The sequence below is a fragment of the Ambystoma mexicanum genome, chromosome 10, assembly GCF_040938575.1.
Source record: "Ambystoma mexicanum isolate Mex_15411 chromosome 10, UKY_AmexF1_1, whole genome shotgun sequence".
Taxonomy (NCBI): Eukaryota; Metazoa; Chordata; class Amphibia; order Caudata; family Ambystomatidae; genus Ambystoma; species Ambystoma mexicanum.
Genome location: NC_090932.1, coordinates 1,407,121,219 through 1,407,146,101, shown reverse-complemented (window position 1 = coordinate 1,407,146,101; position 24,883 = coordinate 1,407,121,219). Strand labels below are relative to the sequence as shown.

The 24,883-nt window shown below is 45.0% G+C and overlaps 1 protein-coding gene across 5 annotated transcripts in view; it reads left to right on the top strand.

Moving 5' to 3' along the window:
• The window catches only part of UNG (uracil DNA glycosylase), a 204,555-nt gene that overhangs the window by 143,237 nt on the left and 36,435 nt on the right, over positions 1-24,883 (top strand). For 3 of the 5 annotated variants that reach the window (XM_069619433.1, XM_069619432.1, XM_069619431.1), the window contains one exon: positions 16,459-16,572. The exons of the other annotated variants lie outside the window; for them this stretch is intronic. In XM_069619433.1, coding sequence (XP_069475534.1) covers positions 16,459-16,572 — 114 coding nt within the window. The remainder of the gene's footprint in view (positions 1-16,458; positions 16,573-24,883) is intronic. 5 annotated transcript variants of the gene reach the window in all.

Sequence of the window (24,883 nt, the reverse complement as noted above, 5' to 3'; positions counted from 1 at the left end):
GGCTGTGCTCATTTCTGGGCCCGGGTTTCATCTTACTTCATTCATTCTGACCGTTAGTTCCATGTGCCGACGTTTGCAAGGTAGATCTGCTCACTCGCTTGTCTCGTACCTCACCCACACAGTAGCTATATGATCTGTTCAATGCCGCCATGTTTTTCTCCTATTTGCTTGTAAACTTTTCTGCTGCACGCCTATAACGTTGCCTTTTTCCACCTACATTTCACGCCTCATATCTTTGCACTACTGCCTTTTTGACCTATATAACTACATTTCACGGAAATACCCCACTTGCTAGTATCATACCATTATTGTAGAATAGCTGTAATCCGCCTTATGTCGCATTCCATGTAAGATCCTTATCCTGCTAGTATTGTATCACTTTTGCATGATACACATTGTATAACTGACCTATGTTGCACTATTGCTCCCCACTGTAGAATAGTAGCCCAGACAAGCGTTTGTAGCCTGCCATCTGCTACTCGACCACGTATCTAGCTCAGCTCATCTAGCATTAAAAATCAACCAGGCTACTAGACACTTCTGCATTATGCACACCGGCCTTGTGTCTTGAGAACTTGCTGACCTATTCCGTAGCTACACTTGGACAAACCTCATTTTACTACGACCTGCCAAATATCTGTATCACACTATCCTATAGATATTAACTTAATAATCATGCCTATGCTCAACGTTATGGCTTTATCTAACCAACCTATTCAAACAATTGCGTCGTTAGCCACCATAACCACTTTACTCCTATTTGCATCAATCGTGCATGACCTAAATAACAGGACAAATATACAACCTTCCCAAAACCATGCTATTCTACCTAGGAAGATGAACATGGCTATCTCTGTCTACATCACTTCCTCACTACAACTCTGTAGCACCGACCTACTTCCTACCCTCTTGCCTATCACAGCCCACCAGTCATTATTCTACAATCTCACCTGCAACCAACAACTCTAATGTCCTCATTCCTATCCAACGGATTCATCGTTATGCCACCAAGCCTGTTCCTAACCAACCATGCTTCTTAACAATCAGGAATCTCAGACTTGGCTCAAGATTCAGAATGACCGCCCTACCAGCCTCAACTAACAAAGACCCAATCAAGCCTAAGCCAACGTCCACCACTGCCTCCAAAAAAGGACCTTGCATAGCCTTACAAATATAACACTGACTCTCCCTGTTCCCCTATCAACACAATTCCACTTACTAAACCGAATAACCCTAACACTCCCATTAAAGGAGCTCTCATCAATGCTAGATCATTGACAGCACATGCCCTAGACACTGCTGACCTTCAAGCCAATCGGCTTGACTTCCTGGCCATAACTGAGACCTGGCTACGTACTGCAGCTGGACCTACTCCATCCTTAGCCATCCCAGATAACGACAACATCTCTAGACTAGACGGAGAAACCTCTAAAGGTGGGGGAGTTGCAATTATTTCTAAGACTCACTTAGGATTAAGAGCTCTACCACACCACCAGTTCCCATCAGCAGAACTCTTATCCTTGAAGCTCTCTCTCTATCACGTACTGTAACAATACACCGCCCCTAGGCCCAGGCTCGATTTTGACCTTTGAGGAAGACATCCTACAACTCCTCTACAAATACTAAACCTAGTTCACAAATCCTACTCCTTCTCGACTTTAATCTAGGTTTCCTTGACGCTAATGACAACACTGCAACCACAATTGCCACCTCGATAACAGAACTAGGATTTTCTCATTGTGTCACTAAACCTACATACAATCAAGGTAGAATCCTAGACTGGATTGCTGACCTTAATTGTGATAGAAATATCCTCACCAATTCACCACGTGCTTGGATAGACCACTACTTTGTCATGTTTACCTTAGTCTAGTTCTCATCTAAACCTGCCTGCTGCTATAGCACCACAGGCACCAATTAGGAACCAAAAGAACATCACAACAGAGAATTTACTTGCTCTTATACGACCTATCTTTAATTTACCTACCACCAACTCAGACCCATCTACATGCGTTGACCTATACAACTCAACACTTAACCAATCCATTGACACTTTAGCCCCCTTGAAACAGCGTAAAGCTAAACCTCAAGCTCACCTTAACTCTTGGTTTACCTCAAGTCTCAAAACCTTGCGTAATTACAAGAAAAGCAGAAACGGCATGGAAAAACCTTCCTACAGTCACCAGCAAAGACATCTTTGCTAAAACTGCCAGCTGTTATAAGTCTGCCATCCCCCAAGCTAAAAGTGACATCTATAACAATAGAATCACTAATGCCAAATCTGGAACCAGAGAACTGTTCACTATCCTCAGAGAACTTGAGTCACCTATACCCCCTACCGAAACTTGCTCTAAAGACCAAGCTTGGTGTACCAAGATCCAAGTAGCTCTACTAGATAAAATAACAATGCTACAGACTAAAATTGAAAAGAAAAAATCCAGTATCGCCTCCATTCCTGTCCTCCTCAGCGCAACTCTTCCGTTCCCGAACCTGCCAGCACATTCAACTTCACTCCTCTGTCTATCACAGAAATTGAAAATATTATATCAAGTCTCAAACCTTTTCGCAGACAGGGCGACATTTGCCCTGCTAACAATAAACATGCAGCCAAAGAACTAGCACCTTCCATTACTACCTTTTTTATATTTTATAAACGCCTCATTTGAAACGAGCACAGTCCCTTCCAACCTAAAGGACGCTTGGGTCTTTCCGCTGCTAAAACAAACCTAATATTGACCCTGACATCCCGACCAATTACAGACCTATCACCACTGTGTGATTCCTGTTGAAAATTCTAGATAGAGCTGCTTATTTCCAAATACAAGCACATCTAGAAACGAAAAACCTTCTGGGTCTAAGAATCTGGGTTTAGACCCCGTCACGGCACCGAAACAGCACTATTAGACTTAAAAACTCTAATAGAGGACCAAAAAGATAAAGGCAATATATCACTCTTAATGCTTTTAGATTTACCAGCTGCCTTTGACCTCGTCAGTCATGAAGGTCTATGTTACCACCTTCTCATCAGCTCACTTCGAATGGATTGTGTCCTCCAACGTATTCCACATCTTTGACATGTAATGTCCACAGCTGTGCAGCAGAGGGCGTCCTGTGTTGGGTCCATGTCCCTCCAAGGCCTCCGTCGAGGGTGATGTCATCGGATGTTTTAAGTAGCATGCACGGCGCCCGTAGCCTCGGTTCTGTTTTTTCTGCAAACGTGTTTGCTTCGAGAACTTGACGCTCCTCGTGTTATTTACTTCGAGAATGTCATCTTCTTCTACACCGCCAACCCCACGGTCTGGCTTTAAAAAAAATGCACTGTTCCGTCCGCCCCTTCGGTTGAAGCTGGCAGGGAACGGTCTCGGTCAGAGGCTTGCGCGCCCTCGGACCCGGGCAGTCGGCGCGATAAACATCGGGAACCATCGAGTTCCCGTTCGGACAAGGCTCTGGTAGATCGCCAGAGACATGCCATATCCAGGTTGCGGTCTTCGTCCCAGACGAAACCGTCAAAGTCTGGGAGGTGTCGAGGAAGGCGTTGACACTGTCGGCGTGTGTCCATAGTGCGGCTGTCTGGGCTTTGCCTTCGGTCAGGCCTTCGGGGCATAAAGGCCAACATTTGCTGTTGGAGGTCCCTGTGGCTGTGGAGCCTCAGAGAAAGGCTCTGTCTAAGACTGAGGCCTGTTCTTGAATACAGGTATGCTCCTGTACCCAGGAAGGGGTTCTTTCATTCTCTACAGAACCTATGAGGAGCGGTCTGATGTGGACTTGGAGCCTTTTGATATTACTGTTTAAACACCTGAAGCTCCTGACATTGTCTTTTCTGAGGACAGTCAGATGGAGGATCTGCGTCAGTCTTTACATGATGCCAGTGGCCTTGACACATCTCCTGAAATGGAGTTTGGTAGGCCAGAGCCTGGGGCTCATGCTGAATCCTTCCATAGGAGGTTAATGTCGAGTTACGGAGTATGTAGGATGGTCCGGCCCTCCAGTTGAATTCGATCAGGATGACTTGACTGACATTTTAGATCTGGGTCCGTCCGCTGACCTAGTGTTACCTTGCGCGTTGGGCCTTGCACAGCTTCAACATCAAGAATAAAAATGAAGATTGATTCTTGTGACCCTATTTGATTGTCTTTTTTTCATTAACAAGCTGTAGGTCTCAAATGTATACAATTCACAGTTTTCCTTGAATTCAATAAGATACATTATTTACAATGTCAATTTAATTGTTGGTCTGCTATTCCTGATACTAAAAAGTGTGCAGGGGTCGTAAGTTCCCAACTTGGGAACTTATTTATAATTTAACCTTATTCCTACACACTTCAAATTTTGATTACTAGGGTTTGCCATAGTTGTCCTATTTTTCTTCTTTCATGTTCTGTTACCCCAAGAGGGGTTGACACCTTACCCTGGACCAGAGCACCCCGACCTCTTTGAAATGTCATTTTCGAAAATCAACAGCCTAACCGATAAAGCAGCGACCACTCTAGCTTTTACCAATGCAGAAGCTGTTAGGATTTTAGGCCTAATTAAAGATACCAGCACTGAGGCTACTAATAGAGAAAATCCAGAAATACTCATCCAAAGATTGGAAAGACTTATTCAGAGAGAGATTTCACAGAAACTCCATGCTACTACTCTAACGCAGTACTATAAGGCTAAAAGAATTCCGAGGGGAGTTAGAGTGTATCTCCGCCCAACACCCTGTAAGGAAAATAAAGAGTGTTTGAAACGTTGGGAACACATTTTGAACAAATGTTCCCTTGATCTTATACTACTCACCATAGAGGAACTTGCAAAATCACTCCATACAATCAACCAAGAGATTGAAGAAGTTTCTACACAACTCCTGAAACTTAAATCTGCATCTGAACTTCGGACAATCTTAGAAGACACCAATAGCAAGTTAGACAGCTATAAAGGCGATATTGAGCAGCGGAAGATTCGCAAATTCCGTAGAGACACATTGGACTATGCCAGAGAAATAGTTTACACGTGGCAAGAATACTACAGTAACTACAAACCAGGACCAGCGGGAGTGCCAAAGAAACCATCTCCGGATAATAATACTGGCAGCAGTGATATCACAAGTGGAGAACAAGAACAACAACCTAACACAAGTCTAGCAAACCCCACTACTACCCCTACAACAACCGGCAGTGCTATACCAACTCCGAGGATAATTGACACATCTATCCCTTCAACTCCTGCGCAGCCTTTTTTAGGAGACGTCTGACCAGAAGAGGGAAAAAGAAAACCACGCCAAAAAAACAAATAGATTCACCATTGATCATAAATATTTCCTCCAGACAGCTTTCTAAAGCTCAAATCGACACACTGAGTCTCGGGATATCTTTTATTCCCACAAATTCAACCAACCTTTTTGAAGAAGTTAATCTTTTCAAACTAATACGTAAAATGGAACTCAGGATTTTCTTTGACAATCTGGGACAAACAACTCCAGCCAAAGAACACGATTTCCTAGAGATGAAGAATCAGAGCAACTTTCATCCACAAATTAATAATCCACTCATTAACCTGTTCAAAACTAAAACCACTTGTGAACTGAGGAAGATCAAATATGATACCTCTACCCAACAAAATATCCGGAGACACCAGCTTAAAATAATCAAGGATCTTGCTGACGACACTTCCCTTACGATTAAAACAAGCTGACAAAGCGGGAGCCCTTGTACTAATGGACACAAATCTATACAATGCTGGTTGCTTCAAATTACTGGAAGATGGACTTATTTACCGTTGGACCATGACCCTACAAACATCAGTACCACCATTAAACAGGCAGTTGAGAAAGCTAGCACAATGGATAGGATTTCAGACATAACCGAAGAATTCTTGATTAAAACAATTCCAATAACTCCAGTGTTTTATGGATTACCTAAAATTCATAAAAATTCCAAAGACCCTCCATTTAGACCGATTGTGTGCTGGCACCAACTGTATATTTCAACCCCTGGCTGTCTACCTAGATACGGCGCTTCAACCTCTGGTAAAGAAAATAACAACATACTTGAAAGACACTACACTTTCTTCAGAGAATCAACAATTTACACAACAATTTTGCAGACCCCTTGATATTCTCTATGGATGTTAGTAGTCCATACACTTCTATTCCCCACGATGAAGGCATAGCTGCCTTAGAATGGTTTCTTCTAAAACAGGACGAAATTCAGATCCCAAAGAATGTTGCTATTGAACTCATTAATCTGATACTTTATAACAACTATTTCAGAGTCAATGACCAGTACTATTTACAGATCTCAGGAACCTCTATGGGCTCGGCTGTAGCCCCCTCTTAGGCCAACATTTTTATGTTCCATTTCGAGAAAACCCATGTCCTGGATCACCCACATTGGAAAAACAGAATACACTGCTGGCTAAGATATATTGACAACGTATTTGGTATTTGGAATGGTACAAAACAAAAGTTGACTGAGTTTTGGCAATATATCAACCAGTGCAATCCACGGATCAAATTTACTATGGAAATTGGGACACCACAGGTGAACTTTCTGGATGTAACCGTGGAATGGAAAGACATGGAAAACATCAATGTTCAGAAAACCAACTGATGTTAATAGCTCCCTACATTTTAACAGCTTCCACCCGAGACATTTAAAAGAAAATCTACCGTACAGCCAACTTTTACGTGCGAAACGGATCACTTCCAACACAGAAAGGCTCCAGACAGAATTTGACACCATGCAATCGAGATTTTTAGAAAGAGGATTCCCGGAAGAAGTGGTGGCACAAGCCATTACCAGGACTGATTCACATCCTCGAGATGTATTACTTAACAAACAACCTTCACAAACGAAATCCAACTTCATTTATACATTGAAGTACTCTGCACAGAGTTTCCAAGTGAAAAAGATTATTACAAAGAACTGGGATCTGATCAAATCAGATCCTATTCTTAATTGTCTTTTTCCAGCTCCCCCAATGCTAGCCTATAAAAGAGGAAGGCATTTCAGAGATACACTAATCAAAGCAGAAAGACCTAAGAAATCCACCCAAAGGACACTGACAAAGTTAAAAAATTGAACTTTCCCGTGCTTAAATTGTCAGCATTGCTCGAACATTATAAAAGGCAATCGCATCAGGCACCCGAACAATGGTAAAAAGATCCCCTTAAAAAGTTTTGCAACTTGTGACTCTAAAAATGTCATCTATACCATCCGATGCCCATGTGGGAAATATTATGTGGGGAAAACCAGTAGAAAAGCCAAGGAAAGATGGACCGAACATAAGTCTCAGATTAGAACTAAAAATGTCAAATCACTGGTATTCCGGCACTTTAGAGACAATAAACATAATATCTCACAGATGAGATTTGCAATACTGGAAGTTCTACACCCCTCCAACAAGTGGCACAAAAGGAATTGTACTGGATACATAGACTGGATGCAATGGCCCCTCTGGGTCTGAATGAAGACTACTACTTGGGTCCATTTATCTAAAACTTTAAAACTAACCTCCTCTTGCCTTTCACTGTCTCTATTATCTCCTCTAGATATTTTAGACACATCCTCTTCTGAGTGGTGATTGTTAGGAAGACCATAACCTAACTACTAGATTGTGAACCATACAGGTGGGCAGTTGGATATCCTCTGTTCTAGAGATGTACATGACGAAATGACCATATCCACTTTAACAGACTGTGAACCATAGTTATGGGCATAGTGATATTGTTTGGGTTGGAGATCTGTAGACCAAGGAGTCACAAAACCAGCAACACCGATTGTTAAATACTGGTAGAACTATTGTCATGGCCACTATCATCCTTTTCTATTGGATGATTTTAGATCATGTGCTCCCTTGACTATGCCAAGTCTGCGACATTTCTTGACTATACACCGATATCCTCATCGGACCTTGTACTTATCTATCGGGTCCGATGATGTGACAATTTATAGAGAATTTTTTTTTTGCTCATTTGGCCCTTTGACCACACTACTGACGTAACAGACCCACTATACATCCAGTAGTCATTTCTTTCCTTACCATCCCATTATTGAGCATTCTAGTGTACGCTCTGTGCACTGTTTTTTCCTCTCGAGCCTTTTTCCTTGAAGCCCTGCCTTAGTTGCATTATACCTAACTAAGCCTTATGTATAGCCCTTTTACATTTTTCTCATTTTTGACTTTTGCCCATCAAAACCATAGCCCGCTATATGTTCATGTGGCTTGGACCACGTACATGGCGCGCTTGTCACATTGTCATTAGTTTTACGTTACCTTATTTAGCTTTTTAGTCTGTTTTTTTCGGACACACGGGTTCTGGTCCTGGAACCACGGACCCTTTAGGTTGTGCTGTTACCATGCTCAAAACATTGTGTCCATGCATCTCATGCAATATTGAGATTGTACCGGATTTATTTTCCGGACAGTGGCTCCTTTTACCTGTGACCGGGTTTGTTTACATGTGACGTCATGCACGCGTAATCGTGATGACGTCGCGTGGTAAACACACCGCGGTCCTAAGCCAACACTCTTTACTTTTTAAGAGGTTCCGTGCTTGGACCCTCTTCCCCTCTGAATCCATCAGATACTATCATCAGACCATGATTGGGACATGGCCATTTTACCTTTTTTTTTCCATCCGTGCACCTCAGTGATCACTATGACGTATCACGCGCAAGCGTGTGATGATGTCACGCCACCATTCAGCATATAAATGGCGGTAGCGCTGCAAATGGAGTCGGATAACCCTCCGGTTTCCATTTTGCAACGCTGTCTTACAGTAGGTAAGTGTTCCATTCCATACCAGCCTGGTACAGGATTCCCATAGAACCCTCATGTCAGTTTTTCTGACCTTTTTTTTTTTCTTTTTTTTTCCTTCTTTTGTTTAAACTTACCTCCCAGGCCCTTCTTGCAAAATCCCTCCACTTCCTCCTAGCATAGGAGCTCTAACCTGGATGACTACTAACTACTGTAAGTGACTCGACACTGATTACCTCTGCTCCAATATTCACAAACTGTTGACTTAATAGACGTTCCTTATGTCTATGCTCCATTTACAGATAAGGGTTCTTCCTCAAGACTGCTAGTCCTGATTTCACGAATGCCCAGGATCTCTGTCCCAGATTCCCGTTGTTCTCTTGTAGAACCTTTACCATAAAAAGTACAAGGTCAGAATAATTACTTCTCATTGGTTATTCAGAGCTCATACGCATTGCTTTGTGTACCCACGATCATTTAAATGTTAACCTATTCAGCTCTACCCCTACTTTAATTTTTTAAGATTACATGAATGGGTGACAGGATGTTCCGTAATGGATATTTCTTTTGTACTCTATACGTTTAACTATATATATGTAAACCCTTCAAGGCTTGGATTTCTGCACTATATATCTTGACCAAATATGAGTCATTAAAATACTTAATTTTCGTTTGGATTTAAACAAGACTCTAATGTTAATATTGTATATATCTTTCCCTAGAATCATTGTTTTGCCCCTGATGAAGAGTGTTTGTATCACTCGAAATGTGTTGGGCCTTGCACAGCTTCAACATCAAGAATAAAAATGAAGATTGATTTGTGTGACCCTATTTGATTGACTGTCTTTTTTTCATTAACAAGCTGTTGTTCTCAAATTTATACAATTCACAGTTTTCCTTGAATTCAATAAGATACATTATTTACAATGTCAATTTAATTGTTGGTCTGGTATTCCAGATACTAGAAAGTGTGCAGGGGACGTAAGTTCCCAACTTGGGAACTTATTTTGTTTTTCATTTTATTGTGCAACCTAGGTGTCAAGGTTGCTTTTCTCTCCTCTGCACCTCATACTTTTTCTACCCATTTCTCTAATTGCTTAAAATTTAACCTTATTATTCACACTTCAAATTTTGATTACTAGGGTGTGCCATAGTTGTCCTATTTTTCTTCTTCCAGTGTTGCCTTTTCACATGGTGTTACAGAAAAGGGTGGCTGCTACTTTGGACACCCCAGAGTCTCTTCCGGCAGTCATTAAGTAGTTAACTAAGAAATACTGCCCATCCAGTAGCGACCCCAGCTACCTATCCACACACCCCACTCCTGAGAGTTTGGTGGTTGAGGCAGCCACGGCCAGCTCGAGGCAGGCGGCGTACCCTACCATCCCTCCTGATAGGGACGACAAGCACTACGATGGATGGGCACGTAAGGTGTTTTTGGCTGGGAGTATGGCACTGAAATCGTCCAACTCCACCTGTGCCTTAGCAACATTTTCGCACACTCTGTGGAATTCTCTCTGGTGGCTGAAGGGGAAGAAAGGGATGGGTTTCTTGCTATTGTGCAGGATGGCAAGGATGCCATGTGTGAATCCCTTCAGTCTGTGCTGGACATGGCTGATAGTTAGCCAGTCCATGGCTGCAAGCACTGCGATACGCAGGTTTGTGGGGTTGCGGAAATCTGGGTTTGCACCGGATGTTCAGGCCTGTCTTCTCAACATGCCCTTTGACAGTACTCCTTTGTTTGGCAGCAAGGCTGATGAGAGCCTTCAGAGGTTGCAGACCTCCAAAGCCGCTGTAAATCTTTGGGCGCAGCTGAGCGTCAACCTCTGCCTTTTCGTCCTAGGGGACAGCAGTGGAGGGATGGTTCCTTTCGTTACTACTCCTTTTTTGGTAGAGCGAGAGGAGCGGCCAGTCAAAGGGGCCACTGTAAAGTCCATTGAGGTGGACGGGGAAGTGGTGCCCCTTTACCTTTAGGCATTGCTGCAGCCGCTCCAAAGAGTCTATGAAGCCAGGTCTCATTGTTCGCCGCTTGGGGGCAGACTGTCTCAGCATCTCGAAGAGTGGTGAGCCATTACTTCAGACGTTTGGGTTCTGGAAACAATAGCCCATGGCTACTGCCTACTCTTCCTAAATCGGCCTCACAACAATCCACCGGGGAAGCTCTCTTTGAAGGAAATCTTGACCCTGCTGGAGAAAGGCGCTATAGAACTAGTGCCTGTGGCGGAGAGGAACAAGGGCTGGTGTTCTCCATATTTTTGATTCCCAAGAAAGACGCAGGACTGAGACCCATCTTGGACTTGCGTTGCTTGAACAAGTTCCTCAGGAAGGACAAGTTCAAGATGGTCACTCTTTCTCAGGTCCTTCAGGCCCTTCGACTTCAGGATTGGTTGGTGTCACTGGACCTACAGGATGCTTATTTTCATGTCCCCATCCATCTAAAGCACAGAAAATACCTGAGGTTTGCGGTTGGCAACTCGCACTTTTGGTTTCGTGTCCTGCCATTCGGGTTGACCTCCGCCCGAGGGTCTTCACCAAGCTCGTGGTGGTGGTGGCAGCAGCGTATCTCGGGAGAGGGGGGGTTTCACGTCTACACCTACCTGGACTACTGGCTGATCCGAGCGCGTTCTCCCGAACAAGCCTTGGATCACCTTAGCCTCACCTGCCACTCCCTTCACACGCTGGGCTTCTCCCTCAATTTCAAGAAGTCGCATACGACACCTTCCCAACAGCTCCAGTACATCGGGGCTGTACTGGACACATCCTTGGGGGAAGTGCTTGCCACCCAAGGTGAGGGCTCATCACATTGTCCAGATGGTCAACACATTTCAACATGCCCAGAGTCTCCCGGCTTTCGAATTCTTAAGGTGTCAGAGGCCAGACTGAGGATGAGATCCCTTCAATGGGCTCACAGGACACAGTGGTCACAATTCTCAGGCAAAATGTTGGATCTCCTTAAGATTCTGCTCACGGTCTTAGCGGATCTTCTGTGGTGAGCCAACGAAGGGAATCTGATGAAGGAAGAGCCTTTTTGGCAACCGTGGCCCGAGGTGACTGTAGTGATGGATGCTTCCCTCACAGGATGGGGAGCTCACGCCAACGAGCTGACCACCAATAGTCGTTCTCCATCGGAGTCCAAACTCCACATAAATATTTCGGAGCGGAGGGCCATCAGGCTAACCCTGAATGCTTGTCCGCCGTTTGTGCGAGGGAAGAGTGTCCTGATCATGACTGACCACTCAGTGGCCATGCATTACCTCAACAAAAAGGGAGGTGTAGGGTCACTCCCGCTGTGCAGACAGGCAATGCAGCTCTGGTTCTGGGTGATACAGCAAGGAATCTCACTCTCGGCAGTTCATCTGGCCCGGAGAGGAGAATGCGGCGGCGGATGTTCTGAGCAGGCAGAGCGCGGTCTTCCACAAATGGGAGTTCGCTCGGGAAGTCCTTCAGGAGATCTTTGCCCTTTGGGGAACCCCTCAAGTGGAACTGTTGCGACCGGTGCCAACCGAAAGTGCGAGACCTATTGCTCGATGGAATTTCCTTTAGGGGACGCGTTTGACATGGATTGGTCATTCCTATTTCTGTACGCATTTCCTCCGGTCCCCGTCATTCCTCAGGTTCTAAGGAGGTTGCAGAGTTTCGGGTCCCACATGATCCTAATTGCTCCGGATTGGGCCAGGAGAGCGTGGTACCCGGATCTTCTACAAATGTCCATCTGGCCTCCACACTCTCTTGCCCACAGAGAGGATCTCTCTCTCTCTCTTTCTCTCTCTCTTTCTTTCTCTCTCTCTTTCTCTCTCTCTCTTTCTCTCTCTCTCTTTCTCTCTCTTTCTCTTTCTCTCCATCTCCATCCAGAGGTGAAGACTCAGCCTTCATGCATGGTTTCTGAAAGGTTGAGATATAAGGATTGGGACCTCCCTGATGACGTGATGGAGGTGCTGCTTTCGGCCAGGTACTCGGCAACCAAATGCCTGCATTGTTGGTTTCAGATTTGTGACTGGTGCAGAGGACACAGTTGATCCTTTTCAGTGTTCCATTTCGATGGTTCTTTCTTGCTTTCTTTGGCCCACAAGGGTCTTCAAGTGGGTACCATTAAAGGTTCCCTAGTAGCGCTATGTATTTTGAAGCGCTAGTCTGAAGAATGTTCTTATTTTAAGATTCCTGTGATTACCCAGTTTCTAAAAGGGCTCACAAATGTGTTCCCGCCGTCCCCTTTTCAGATGCTGGTTTGGGATCTAAATTCAGTCTTGAAATTGTTGATGGGTGCTCTGTTTGAACCTTTGCTCTCTTGTCCTTTGAGACCGTTGACCTTCAAGACAGTTTTCTTGATTGCTGTTACATCTGCTCGCAGAGTAGGCGAGTTGCAGGCACTTTCATCTAAGCTACCCTTTACTTTGTTCCACAAGGATAGGGTTGTACTGAGGGTACGTCCATCCTTCCTACCTAAGGTAGTGTCTGAGTTACATTTGAGCTAGAAGGTGGTACTTTCTGCTTTCTATCCTCCTCATCCTGGTATGGAAGAGGAGAGACTCCGTAGGTTGGACCCTAGGAGAGCTTTGACCTTTTATATGTCTAGGATGCCCAGGGTCAGAGTGGAGGACCAACTTTTTGTGGGGTACACTGGACACTGATTGGGCCAGGCTGTTGCCAAACAGACCTTGTCCAGGTGGATTATCCTCACCATTTCCGAATGTTGGATTGTCTGGCAAGGACCCTCCTGAGGGTTTGCGAGCTCACTCCACCACGAGCGTTGGATGTTATTCTAACGTTTTCCTCATCGCCCTGCCCAGCCTGCCCCTCTGAGGAATTTCCTATGCTATTGCAGCTTGCATTCCCACAAGCCTATGTGCAGTCAAGCAGGCATTGTGTGCGGTTATGTCACACGTTGTGGAGGGAAAGGAACATGAACTGAGGCTACGGGCACCGTGCGTGCTACTTAAAACATCCAATGATGTCACCCTCGACGGAGGCCTTGGAGGGACATCGACTCGGCGCAGGAAGCCCTCTGCCGAAAAACTTCCGAAGCAGCACAGCTGTGGACATTACATATCAAAGATTTGAAACACTTTGGTGGAACATCCAGTCGAAAGAAATTTACTAGTTGGTAAGTAACTTGTTCTTCTCTGACAAAGCGACGGCTTGGATTCAATCTTTCCTGGACAGCAAAACAATGCGAGTCTTCTCTCCTACAGCATCGGCAGACCCAGCCCCAGTAACCTGTGGAGTGCCGCAAGGGTCCTGTGTCTCACTGACGCTGTATAATATTTTTAACAAGCCCCTGTGTGATGCCCTCGACCACTTGGGTGTCACTTACACTAATTACGCAGATGACACTCGAGACCTCATTCCCATCACTGGGAACTATGACCTGGGCATAACTTCTAAACAAAATATACCTCATCATTCAGGCATGGATGGCCACTCACAGCCTCTGTCTCAATGATGAGAAGACATAATTATTGCTCCCAGGCTAAACTCAACAAACTTGATCCCAAATATAAATCATTTAAAATCGACCGTATCAATATAATCTCAAGGAAGTCAGTAAGTCTTGCTTCAGTTTGCTCTGGCATGTCATTTGCCCCTCTGAAAGTTGCTCTTATCCTCTGGTCGGCAAGTTGTGCTGCTGTTTGTGTTTCAGAAGCTCTTGATATTGATTTTCGCTTTGCATCCGATGGAGCTTTTCCAAGTGATGTTTGTTTATTGGTTTGTTTATTGTGCAGCATGTTTCAGTCACTTAATGGCATCAGCACATTTGAGAAAATGTCAAAGAAAGATTGATTTGATTATGCTCTCTTCTTGTGAATGAACCTACTGTAACCTTGCCATTTCCCATATTTGGAGTGGCGTAATAAATATTTATAATTTTTTTATTACCTTTAAAAATGCTTTATTTTCGAACACCTATTATTTTTACACCTTCGAACAGTATACAGTAATAATACTTTTCAAATGAATAACCAACGCATCGAACATTCTGCTTCAGACACTTTTTCAAATGTTGCCTCCCACTACATACTGTAGTGAATTGGGGTGAGCATCAGTAAATTAGTGTCTACCAAGTTTTTTTGTATCCAGACATAGACTACAATCGTGCCCCAGACAAAAGAGGAATCCATGCAAAATCTGGTAGATGTGGGTTCAACGGTGTGGATTTGTGTGCGCACACACACACACACACACACACACACACACACACACACACACACACACACACACACACACACACACACACACACACACACACACACACACACACACACACACACACACACACACACACACACACACACACACACACACACACACACACACACACACACACACACACACACACACACACACACCTTTTATATTTAAAGATATGAAATACGTGTAACGTTTATATAATTAACACTTATCAAATACACACCATCTTTATATAAAAAGAATATAAAACCGATATACAGTTTATATAAAATTATTAAAGTTCCTATCAATTGTACTCCAACTTTATCAAATCTGTTATAAAATTATGTCAGCTACTGTGCCTAGAATTATGTTGAATCTATATAAAAGCTACTATAATATCATGCTGTCATGCCTTAAAAGGCTGGACCCAGCTTTATATTACATCTCTATTAAATCTCTGTAAAATCATAATGTTGGGCCTTAAAGGCCAAACCCACTCCCGCGTCCCCACAACCTAACATTCAGTCTACCTCTTCAATTCGACCTCAACCAAACAGCACACAAACGCTCTCCCAGCCAGTTTTTATAGACACTTTATACTAAAATCATTTTAATATAAAGTTTAGATTCACTTTATAGCCTTTCTCATAACAAAGTACACATGCACGTTATATTAAGTTTATATAAAATAGGTATCGTCTTTGATAGCTGGGTAATACGTTTATTTCAAAAGGGCCGGATTAATTCCTGGCAGCAGGGGGGTGTTCCCAACTGTGAAAAATGTGAACGCTTTAAAAAAGGGGGCCCCCCCATATACTATTTGAGCAGCTGTAGGATCCAAATGGATGTACAGAACCCTGAGGCTGCATGCTGTAGATGAGCTGCTTAAAGGTGTTACAATTACTCAAACGTGAAGTTTGTTTGGTCCTTGACTCGCTCGACCATGCTACTGCTTGGTGGGAAATGGGGACCTCGGAAAAAGACTAGCGAGACTGGCCTCTTCTTATATATTCTATCCTTCAGCTGTTTCCTTCTGAAACAGATTCTGACAGCAATCTTATGCTTTGAGTGGTGTCCCAATAACATTTTCCCCAAGAAAGCCTAACCTGGCTCAGAATGGATGCTTTGCTAATGCCTAACACATAACTTGCCCTGAAACTAGTTAACCTCTTCTGGGATAGGATCCGTAGGATTTCGACTGTAGTCATCATAGATGACACTGTCCGATTCGGCCATGGTGCGATCCCAGTTGTCCATCTAAAAGCTGCTGTAGGCCAAGACTTTAGTCTGCAACAGCCCACTCATATTATTGTTCTATAACACGAGTGGTATCTAAGCGCAGGGATCGGGATTCGATTGCGCTGCGTGGTCTTGCTTCCGAGGTAAACACATTGCCCCTCAGCTATCCTTCCCCGCCATTGGCCAGTGGTCCCACTACTTTTTGTTTTATTTGTATAAGAGAGACCGAAGAGGAGCAGGGCATCGGATGGTTAAGGAGGTGGATTCAATCCAGTCCCACTCAGTAGCTAATATCTTCTTTCGATCTTGCAGACAAACGCCTCTTGGGGTGATGGCAAGGGAGAAGTCGCGGCGAGCATCATCCACGCAGTGCCACGCCAGAGCAGACATTTTTGCAGCCACGTGCTATGCCCCTGTGGAGACCAGGTGAGCGTGACAGTTGCGTGGAGCTCCCAAGCAGCAGGGAGTGCAGGAGGTGGAGGACAGCTGCCCCGAAGGGAGGTGAGGAGGCCAGCAAGGAGGAGGTACCACGGAACAACTTACTTTTTCTAAACCTTTGCTGATTAGCAAAGATATCAAGAATGAATTTAAGAGTGATGATACAGTGGCATGTTTTGCCTCACCCCTGCTCAAGTCTTCACAGGTAAAAGAAGCCCACCGTCACGTTTCAGGAGTAAGTAATGGGATGTCTCCCAATAACAAGGACTCTAATGACTTTGAAGATCATACTCGGCTGGGTGTCCAACCCGAGCTACCCCAACAATTAAAGCGGAGCAGCTAGGAGGCAACCCAGTGGCAAGTACAGGTTTGGCGGAGGTTGGTCCTAAGATATTAGCATCTTGGCAACTTACTAAAGAACAGATGCTAGGGGGGACCTTGCAGCCTGTTACAACCTGCAAGACTTTTTGAGACACTCTCTACCTCTGCCATACCCACAGAAGCCCACTCAAACAGATCTCAAAGTGATGGATAGATCATCACAAACGTCTTTACCAGCATGGTGTTCACCAGGGCTGTCAAACGGTCCTCGCAGAGTTCCTCCCCTCAGGCTCACCCTCGCAGGCAAAGGATGTCATGTCTGTTTCCTGTCCAGAGGGTGTTATGCCTCGGGAGGCCCACAATCTGACTGACCCTAAACCTTGTCAAACTCCCCCTCCCCCCCCCTCATAATCCCCCTCTTCCCTCCCCCCCAAACTCACTGCAGGAGTGATTTCCAAACCGAAGCATTTGACCTCTAGAAGCTTGCACATACGGAAGTCTCAAATGCCCAATATTGACAATTTGTGTACTAAAACCTTTATTATGGACCAAAGGAATTTTGTGATTTCTAACTTTGTGAAGGTGGATGGAAAGGAGTCCAGAGACGCATTGCGAAACAAGGTGCTCGCTTGGCTTCAACAAAGAACTGGGCTTGGAGTAGTCAGAGTGACAGATTTGAAGATCCTACGAAGGATTGATTTGAGTGACTGGTGCTCGCAGCAAACCAGCGACTGTGTCCTAGTGGGTTGTAGGTTCAGCACTCTTCCATCATCTCTCAGACTATGTAAATATCTCCCTAAGGGTAGCTCTAGTTGCAAGCTGATACTCTAACGCTCCCTGGTTGAACAGGCTTTTTCCTTGTTTTCCTGCTTACTGACCTCCCTCGGGTACCACCTTTGTTAGGTGGCATAGACTTTTACTGTTGTTGGCGATGGTGCCGCTTCTCTCATATTGCATTCTGCTTTCCCCTGTATGTTCTGTGGTCTTTATATTTGATATGGTCTGCTTGTATGCGCCATCATGCCTCTGGGTCCTATGTGCGCTATATGAATGTAATAATAAATAAAATGAATAAATAAAACTTGTGTACGGGTCCCAGTATAACAGGACATCTGCTATACTCCCCTACCATGTTCTTCTCCACATTCAATGCAATTTAACTCTGAAGTGTCTTTCCCTGATGTACTTCCCTGCCAGGCCTTTCTCATGTGGTTCACTTTACACACTTGCAAACTTGACTTTGCCTGGTATACTCTCCTGCCAGAACTTTCTCGTACAGTTCACTTTATGAACTTGCAAGCTTTGATTTCGGTTATTCCTTTTGATGTATCAGGTTTAAAATCCCTTTCCATTCACTTCACTGGCGCCCTGTGACCCAGCTTCCCTTCTCAGGACTCGCTGACATTTTTGACGTTCCCCGGTCCTCTCGCAGTAAATGTGAAGCAATGCTCCGGCGTCCCATATCTGCTTCACCAGCTCACCGGTTTTGCACACCAGCTTCCACGTCCTTCGTGGCTCCCCCTCTGCCCCTGAGTCCTTCTGTGTTTGGGCGGTGCTGGTGCTTCTCGGTTCTCATGGCTGCCAGGCAGACTTATCTTCTCTTCCTGCTACAGTCCTAACACAGCGAACCCCCTCTAGCAGTCCTCCTTCTGCCATCTCCCCGAACCTCCAGGCTTCACTGTCTTCTCTGCGGCTCGACCGTCCCTCTGTCAGCACCTGGTGGACAAAACTTCTCCAGACAGCATCCCTCTCCTCCATGCTGGTCGGAGTTTTTAAATGTCCTGCCACTTACATGCTTGCAACCACTAGAGCACGTCCTGGGCTTCTCGGCTTCACCAATCATTGTTCCATTCAGCCTCCTTGTCCCACTGTTTCCATATACATGGGAAGGAAAGGCAGTCGTTGGCATTCTACTCACAGAATATTGAAAGAGGTCATCAGTAGGTTTATGGGTGGTCGAAGGACTGTTACAGTATGCCATAAAGGCATGAGAAATGTAGGGGCTAGCCCTAAAAGGGAAAGGGGACCCATGTGCAACCCCCTGTGGTTCTCTATCATGTAGCCACACCCAGGTTCAGGATCAGGTAGTGGCTGCTGTCCCCTGGCCACATGGGAAGGAGTGATGACATCAGATTCATCACACCTTCAAGAACTAAAACAATTCCTCAGGCTAAATTAATAAACACAGGAAAAGCAGTGGCCCTCAAAGGAAGGATTTCAGGCTTTCAAAGCACTTTCTCCCCTGGGTCAGCAGTCCATGTCCATAACCGTGAAGGTAAGGAAACTGTTGCGCATATATTGTCCTGCATTATGTGATGAATTTAGTGATGTCATTACTCCCTCTCTGGGCAAACTATCCCCATGTGCCCAGGGAAATGCAGCCGCTACCTGCACCTGACCCTGGGGGTGGCTGTCGGAGTATGAAATCAACCTCTGTAATTCCCAATTCCATATGGCCTATTGGAAAGTATAATCGGGCCATCCAATTTGCGCCGACAATAAGACTTTCCTATACCTTTAGCAAAAGGACTGGGACGAGGAATAGCACAAGAGCAATGCTGAGCGCTAAAGCCACAAAACCAGAGATGTGCTCTAGTTGTTACATGGATCTGATAGGTTCCCGAACATTTAAAAACCCTGCACAGCAAGGAAGATGGAGATCCACTACTCTCAGCGTGGGTCGGGAAGCCGGGGAGAAGGGAGCTGCAGCAGGGAGCAGGAGAGCTCCAATCTGTGTCGTCACAAGAGGCTCTGAGATCGGAGGTACTCTGCACGGAGGCCGGCAGCAGGAGAAGCTTGGAGAGATGTCTGAGGCGTAACTTTACCGGAAAGCAGACTGGTCACCAGCAGAAGGAGGCAGCATCCCTCTGGAGGAACCGCAGGCCGCGGGGATCGCCAAAGCAGCCATGAGAGACGGGTGAGCCCAAAGAAGGCAATTGGGGCCCTAGGGTGCTTCGAGGCGTATACCGCACGTTGATAAGAGACAGTAATATTGATGAGGTGAACCTGAGTGAGGGAGCGAGGATGCAGAGTACAGTACTATTTGAAGTGGACGAACAGTGATCAAAGACCCTGTGCCTGTATGAGTCAAACTGTTATATGTTCAGAAAGTCCTGGCAGGAGAGCATAACGGGCAACCAGATTACGAGTCTCGACCCCGCACCTAAACATATGTGAACAGAGTCCTGACAGGAGAGTATACCAGGTGAATTAATTCTGAGTCTAGGACCCACACCTAATGATGTGAAATCCAGGGGAAGAGAACTATACCCCCTGGACTGAAAAGTGGAATAGACTGTGAAAGTCAACTGAAATTTTGGAAGTCAAGGCAACCTCTCAAATGTGTGAAATCTTAGGGAAGGGAATCGTAACGTCTGGGCTGTAAAGTTGCATATTGTGGAAAAGAGAGCTCAAAGGGAAGAACCCACAAAAGGACGTTATACCGGGTGTTTTTTCGTGTTGTTTTTTACCGCAGATTTCTTTTGTTTTTTTTTTCAAATTCGATTTATTAAGTTTCGTCAAACAAAATAAACAAGTTACAGGTGTGACTGAGACACATTAAGATGAATTTGCATGTCAGATATACTTATGACAATCTGGGTGTAGCTCTATCCCTTTGTTTATATTCAACTTTTTCTTCCCTTCTCCCCTCCCACCCTCCACCCCAAATCCCCAGGAGCCGAGTTTTGTCTCCAAGTTCATCACCTCTTTTCGGTGCCCATGAGCGTTGCATACGTTATTCCTTTCAAGTTGTCTTTGTCCAGTATTCAAATCGGGTAGCAGTGAGACTTTGATATCCTTATCCCCAGGCTGCCCAGGCACAACTTAATTTGTGAAAACCAATATTAAAACATGCATCCTTACAACCTCCATCATTTCTATCATGCAGTATTCTGTGTTGGAGCAGGTAGATATACATTTACGAAGTCCATCCATAGTTGCTCATTCTGGGCCCCTCTCCCACGGAGGGCAGCGGTAATTCGTTCCATTGTATAGATATTGGTCGCTACCCCAATATAGTACTTCTGGCTCAGAACCTTGCTCGATTTCCATTTAGTCACTAAGCAGGCCCTTGCTGCCAGGAGCAGGGGAGCCACAATTCCATTTATCCTGCTCACCTCACCCTTGCGTTCCTCAAGGTTGAACAATATTAGGAGGGTTGTTGTCTCCCGGGAGATACAATCTACCTGTTTAATCCACCCCACAACCTCATTCCACTACATCTGGGTCAGGGGGCATCCCCACCACATGTGCCAATAATCGGCTCTTTCCTCGCAGAGACGCCAGCACAATGGGCTTCTGGACTGGAACATTTTGGACAATGTATAGGGGTCATACTGTCATCTATGCAGCAGTTTCACGGCATGCAGCTTGTATTGTGCCGCAATGGATACCTGGGACGCCCCCTTACAGATCTTTGCCCATACCTCTGCGTCGAGTGTCTCCCCGATATCCCACTCCCACCTTTGCTTTTAACCGTCGGTTGATTCCCCTCCACGCATCCAAGAGCACCCTATACATATTTGGGATCCCACCTCTGGTCACAAGGTTGTATCCAAAGGTTTTTCAAAGGGAGTGGGGTCCCGCTAGAGTTTTTCACGCCATTCTTTCTGTGTAAGAGTGCCCTTCAGCTGCAGGAACGGGAAGACCAGCAGCGGGTGAATCCCCAATGCCGCCTCCAATTCTGCAATCGTAAGAAAGACCCCGCCTCTCCACAATTGCCCAACTCTCTCTAGACCTGCGTCATACCATGATTGAAATCTAGCCTGGTCTGGGATTTCTTACCGTATACCTGGTGCCCATATATGGCTTAACGGGGAGGGCCATGTGGTGAATTTTTTTCATGTCCCTTCCTCCCATATTTCCCATATTGTACCAAGTATGGGATGATTCCGAAGTCTACGCAACAGTTTGTTGTAAGGGACCCACAGCCATTCCGATACTGTGGCGGGAGTTTTAAGTTATGATTATCTAAGTGCACCCATTGCAGATCTTTTCTCCCTCTCAAGTGGGGGATCAGTTTCCTCAATTGTACAGCGCTGTAGTACAATTTGAGATCGGGTAGGCCCACACCTCCTTTCTCTTTGGGTAGAGTGAGGAGGGTGAGTGTCATGCGCTATTCTCTGCCTTTACCCATGCCAAAGAAATGTTACCACAGCTTTCTTCCCTTCTTTGAAGAACGTTTCTGGGAGTATTGGGGGGATCATCTGGAAACGGGTACAGGAACCTCAGTAGGCAGACCATTTTAATTGCTTTGGTCTCCCTATCCACGAGATCATAAGCTTTTGCCATTTCTCCAGGTCTTTATGGGAGCAATTGAGTAGTTGGGGGAAATTTGCTTCGTACATATTTTCACATTTTTTTGGTCAGGTTTATTCCCAGGTATCGAAGAGTGCTATTTTCCAACACCAGGCCGAGTGTTGAAAGAGCAGTGGCATAATCGGGGGTAAGGTCTTGTAGCGGAAACAATATTGATTTAGATCTGTTAATTTTAAAACCAGAGATCGAGCCATATATCTTAACTAGTTGCAGAGCTCTAGGTATGGATGTCAAGGGATTCTGAATGTGTGATAGGATATCGTCAGCATAGAGAGCTACTTTAGCAGATTTTATTTTTTAGCACTGTGAACTGTAAGGTGCCCAAGGAACTCTGAGGAATGGAAGCCCTCCTGAGACCTGAGATTGTGACCTATAAAGAAGCAGAGAATCTCGGGAGCTCCCACCACCCACCCCCAATACACACACCCCACCCCTTCTGAGAATTGTTGAACCATGATTAATCATTCATTTTGCACTTTTTTGAGACTATATCCCTTTTCACTTTATTTTGCGTACGGCATGTAAGGGTTGGGTTAGGATTTTGGACGCAGAACGGAGACCAGGACAGATAATTCTTTACTTATGGACATTCTGGCATTGACATCCTTTTAGTTTCGTTGAGGCACAGAAACACCTAGTAGCGATAGGTCTTTCTCCAACCCTCATTTTACTTACTTACTCATGATTCCAGTAAGCACAATTGCATAGCACTGATTAACGTTCAAAGCAGTCTAACAATCATTTGCTTTTGCAAATACAAATTCACAAGAGTGCCCTCATAAAGATGAACAACCTGACAGCAAACGTTTTATCTGAGTAAGCGGGGGATATGCGCACTCAGTGACACTATCCCAAATAGCTTGGTAGCTACTAGATGCTAGTAGTAGTTTGTCAATGGTGCCTCAACAGTAAAATATGGCTGCAAGTGAAGCATGTCCCAAGGGTCGAAAATGTACTTGTAGACAGCCTCCGCAAAATGTCTGTACAGTATGTGAGTGAAGCTGAACACAAGCACTTGAACCATTTATTTGACAAGGCGCTCCCAATATAGATCCATATGCAACAAAAAAAGCATGCCACTGCTTCGGCTTTATGCAATTCTTTGTAGGGTTAACATGGTTGGGGACATATGCATATATTATTCCCCCAATAACTCTAATCCACAGAATAGTGCACACGCAACAGGAGGGCATGACTCGCCTCCCAATTGCACCAACGTATGTAGGGACACCCAAATTGGTCATTACAAGCCATCCACGATCCCTGCTACGAGGGTGCACAATGTGATGCTCTTGCCAGCAGAGACATGTTGAGCTGCTGTCCCTATTACAGGGCGGTGGGGTGTTCTGGATTATTTATTACTATTGGGTCCAAGCATCCCCACGTACTGTGAATGACGGTAGATCGTCATCAATCAAGCTAGCCCCAATGCGCATTTGCGAACACAACCATCTCAGTAGTTGACCCATCCAGATCCGCAGGGGCTCAATTTGGCAGCCTGAGGTTGTAGTATGCAGACACTTGTATCACTCAGGGTGCCTGGAAATCTTCATGGAAGCGTGCAAACCAAACCTTTGTGCATTTTATTTTAACAAGTGGAAAACATGAAATCATAGCTGTTGAGACCTATTGTCATGTACATGCTGCACCTCGTAGACCCTTCTTTGGTGCTAAACTATTTTGGTGCCTCTTGCAGCTATACACTTCTTTTTAGCACATAGTTTTATGGTGGGCATTTGTATATACCCACATGTTTTTTTTAAAAGAAAATGTTTTAATCTTTTTATTGGTTTTAAGGTACAGCATGTATCAACAAAAATAAAACCCTCCCCTCCCCGTTATTCCCTAGGACTCGAGACGACTAAAACATAGCTACCAGTCATTTGAAATCAACACAGAACTACACTTTTAGAACATATTGAGGATGCAAATGTCCTGGGGGCACCATTGAAGCATATAGTCACTCTGCAATTATTGGAGAACCGGGCCCCAGTCAAACAAAGTTTTCGGTGTCTCCCTGCAGTTTACATGACATCCACTCCATAGTTTCAAAGTGCCATACCTTTCTAAGCCATTGGAGTTGTGTTGGGCGTCTGTTGCTTGCAACCTTGGGCGATCACCAGCCAGGCAGCCACCACCAGAACCATGATCACCTTCCGCTGACGCTTGGTGTGCGTTTTTTTTGTGTGGGGTCCCATATGCCCGCCAGCCATACTCTGTCCTCAAGGTTTTCAAACCCTTGAACCATTTTCCCAGCTTGAGCCTTGATCTCGTTCCAGAAGCATGTGATGTTCGGGCAGGTTCTCCAGATGTGTTTCCAATCTCCTTCCTGGTGACATCCACACAGAATAAACCATCCGTTTTGGGATACATTTCTTCCAGGCTCTTTGCTGTTAGATACCATTGCAGCAGTACTTTTTGCCACATTTCCCTCAGGTGAATGGATCTTGTCAGTGTAGCGACGCTTCGCCATACCTCTTCCCAGTGGGATCGCGGAATTTCCATCCCCAGCGTCCCCTCCCACCTCCTCATGTATAGCCATCTAACCTCTTCCCCTTGCGAGTTCAGGTGGGCATACAGGTTGAATATCAATTTGCACGTACCTGGATCTGTTATCATATAGGTCTCAAATTTCGTGAGGTCTCTCGTTCCTGCTTCT